Here is a 3,749-nt window from a genome sequence, read left to right on the forward strand (position 1 = left end):
GTGGCTGGCGCCCCAGCCGGCTGAGCTACAGGCGCCGAGCCGGTCTGTCAGTTTCTAATAGAGGATTCCCAGGTCCTTTCTCATGCAGATGTCCTTTTCCTTATGAAGGCCTTCTTTTACTTTTTCTCTTGCTTACCTTTCCTATGGTGTTCAACATATAACTGCTCTCCAGGAAACTTTCCATAATTAACCTAAATTTTGAGAACTGATTCCTTGGCCTTCCTCCATCTACTTAGAGCTACTCTGACACAGTCAGCATCTTTCCCTTAACACATTCAAGGTCTCCTACTCTTTCCTCCTGCCCATCTTACCAAACTCTGAAACTTTACAAATTCCCCCTTCTTCTACCTCCCCAGCACACCTGGTTCAAACAGACCCAGTAAGAATGGTCCCAGGCTCAGATGCCAAGCTCTACTCACCTCCTTCTGGATTTCACTCTTGAGGGCAGAGATCTTCATTTTCATGTCCTCCAGCTCATGGTCTGGGAAGGGGTGCACCTGTGGGCTGGCCTCAGACTCCTCGGGGGATGGAAACACTAAGTCGGCCAGGGGGATATACCACTTGCAGTCATATTGCTGGTGTTTCCTGCAAACAAGCCAGAGGGAAGTTGGCTCTTTAAGCCTGAACTGCTGAGCCTAGAACCAAAAAACTATGCAGAAGGGATTTACTGAGTACTTACCAGAAGCAAGAATGATCCCTCCTCTTAAGGAGTTGATCAGGAAACACACACATAGAGTGATGAGAGTTGGAGTCTAAGGGCTAGCCAGTAGTGAGGGATCTGGTTCTGGTTCTGAACGTTACCAGTCTTTTAGCTCAGTATGACTGATGTTCTTGACACTTGGGTATCAAGAAGAGGTAAGCCTTCCTGCTTGGGCCCAACATATTCCTATGTTCCATCTCACACCCTTCCTTCCCTCCCTTCTAGTCTATCCATAATTAGCTCACATTCCTTGTCCTTTAGACAAGAGATAGAACACAGATGTTATTCTGAATGACAACTCTGATCAATTTAAGTATTGGATCAAGGATAATAAAGCCACATTCAAGCCTACTGGGAAAGAGTGCCATGATTGATTAGTAATGTCTGCTGCAGGCAAAGGACTGAAGGCAGAGGCACATATGCTTGTTTTTACCATCTCTGTTTTAAAACTATCTCATATGTGATCTAGTTCCTGGGAGCCATGCCCTTTATTGAAGTTCACAATGGCCTCTCCTTCTCTGACTTCCCCTAGAACTGAGACTTGCATCTCTCATTCTGGTCTCTTAGTATTATGCAGGAAGTGTGGGCTTATTACCCTCAGTACTAATAAGGTAGTGTATCTCGCACATCATAAATGATTAGTAAATAAAAGTAGAAAAATGTGTTAATAACCTGAATAACCTTTTCTGTTCATGGCACAGAGCAGACCCACATTACTGGGTACAGAGATGGAGAAGGAAAAGATCTTTCAAGTTAGATAGGGTTTATCTCTTCCACTTCTAGCTGTGCTACTCTGGGCAGCTTATTTACCTTCTCTAAGGCTTTCCTCTTTTCTGTGAGATGAGGATAATAATAAATACTTTGTGGAGTTGTTGGGAAGATAGGGAATAATGCATTCAAAGCATTTGTCATGGCACCTGGCATGGCATAAGCCCTCAATACATGGTAGCAGTAGATTTCGTGAATATTCACAGAATCACAGTTAGCAAAAATTTAGAGATGTCTAATAAAAGAAGAATGCTTAAGTAAATTATGGCATATCCACTTGTAACATCATGCAGGAAAGTAAAATGATGATTATGAAGATTAGGCAGCAACAGGGAAAATGCTTATGACATGAAATAGAAAAAGCAGAGTCCCAAATTGGGCATTCACTCTGATTACAACTGTATAAAAAAACATAAGAGCATTTTAAAAAAGGGAAAGAAATATAGCAGCAGGAGACTGATGCTTATGTTCGGGTGGGTGATGGCTTTTTTTCTGTAATGTCCTTATATTATCTTTATAATTAAAAACATGACTTATTTTTAGAAGATATCTATGCAGTGAAATCAAATTAATTAAAATATTTTATTTTAAAAGGGAAAAAAAACCCCATAAATTGCCCCAGGTTGCTGAGGGCTCCACTGCACCCCTGGGCTCCTGCACACTCACATACTCACCCTGCAGAGGTCTTCTTCAGCTTGGCACACAGCAGGACATCGGTAAAGAGGAAGACATGCCGTAGCTTCCGGGAGCTCTCCGACACTTCCACCAGGAAGCCGTCCTTCACCAGTTGCCGCGTCTAAGAGAAATGGCAGACCACCCCAGCCTGCTCAAGGGGAGGGCAGCCGCAGGCTCCGCCAGAGCCAGAGGCACTGTCCAGCCAGGGAGAGCTGAAGGTGTGGGCTGGTCATGTGGACACAGGTTTGAATTCTTGCCACTTCTCAGCTGTGTTCTCAGGCGAGCTCCCTAACCTCTCTGAATCTCAGATTTGTCATCTAAAAAATGGGGTTAATGAAACCTGCCTCTTAAGGTGATTCATCAAGATGGGGCATGTAAAACAATAAACCAAGTGCCTGGTACATAAAATATGAGCAACGTGGAGCTGTCAACAGCTCCTACCTGGAAGGACCCCATCCAAGATGACCTGGGTTTTCCACCCCAGGGCATGAACAGAGCTCCCAGCAACCCCTTCCCCACTAAGCCTATGAAGCTGATCCAGTTTAAGCTCAACCTTGGCCTGTGGACCCTCTCAGGCCTGTTTATGTTACTTGTCAGTGGATTCTTCAGCTACCCCAGTGGATGGGGGACACAGGGCTATCCTCACTGAGGCTGTTGGCAGTGTCTAGAGGGAGCCCTGCAGCCAACTCTGACCTGGGCTCTGGAGGGTAAGGAGCATTTCGCTCCATGTGTGATTTCCAGAGTTTCCTCCCTGCCACCCTCAGAGCCAATGGGCTTCTGTGGAGTTGTCACAATCTGTCCCAGCCTTTCCTGTGTGTCTTATATACTGTGTGACCTACATATGCTGCAATATGTAGGTGAGTGTGTTAAAAGTATACAATTAAGATAACCTGAAACTGATGGTGCCTCTAAGCCCTCTGGAGATTTCTCAGACATCCCCAGAGTAAGATAAATAGTGACATTCCTGGGTGTTGCAAACCAGCCCCAGGAACTGCAGAGAGACAATTTGTCCATGCCCCATTAGTCATTCTCCAGACCTGTTCCTCATGATTTTCTCCCCAAGAGACACTGCAGGCTCATAAATGCAACAAAGGAGCATAAACCCAGCCAGCCTTCACTCCTAAACGCCACTTAATTAAATCTATTGGACAGGAAGCATTTTATCTGGGCCAGGCTGCTGACCCACGAGGGTAATTGTCCCTCTGATTCTTCCTGCCACTTCTCCTCATGGGGATATCCCCCCTACTTCCACCAGGAAGGTACAGGGAACTGCCAAACAACATCTAGGTGCCCTCACGGCACATTCCAGCAACCTAAGTGGCCTCAGTCACCTCCAGTATCAGCCTTTCCTATAATTGGTCCCACTCCCTAGCTCCTGCTTATGGTGGCTTAAACAGGCCGGACATGGCGGCTCATGCCTGTAATCTTAGCACTCTGGAAGGCCGAGGCAGGTAGACTGCCCCGAGCTCACAGGTTCGAGACTAGCCTTAGCAAGAGCAAGACCCCATCTCAAAAAAAAAAAAATAGCTGGGTGTTGTGGCAGGCACCTGTAGTTCCAGCTACTTGGAAGACTGAGGCAAGAGAGTTGTTTGAGCCCCAGAGTTGG

General features: G+C 46.0%; 1 protein-coding gene across 4 annotated transcripts in view; it reads right to left on the minus strand.

Annotated features, from left to right (window-relative positions):
• ABR (active BCR-related) overlaps positions 1-3,749 on the minus strand; it is a 196,007-nt gene that overhangs the window by 50,893 nt on the left and 141,365 nt on the right. For all 4 annotated transcript variants that reach the window (XM_023519258.1, XM_012811585.2, XM_012811586.2 and 1 more), the window contains 2 exons: positions 2,143-2,264; positions 420-585 (listed from right to left, as the gene is read on the minus strand). In XM_023519258.1, the coding sequence (XP_023375026.1) occupies positions 420-585; positions 2,143-2,264 (288 nt within the window). The remainder of the gene's footprint in view (positions 1-419; positions 586-2,142; positions 2,265-3,749) is intronic.

Source organism: Otolemur garnettii, unplaced genomic scaffold, assembly GCF_000181295.1.
Source record: "Otolemur garnettii isolate 467f Iridium unplaced genomic scaffold, OtoGar3 scaffold00166, whole genome shotgun sequence".
In the NCBI taxonomy this organism is placed as follows: domain Eukaryota; kingdom Metazoa; phylum Chordata; class Mammalia; order Primates; family Galagidae; genus Otolemur; species Otolemur garnettii.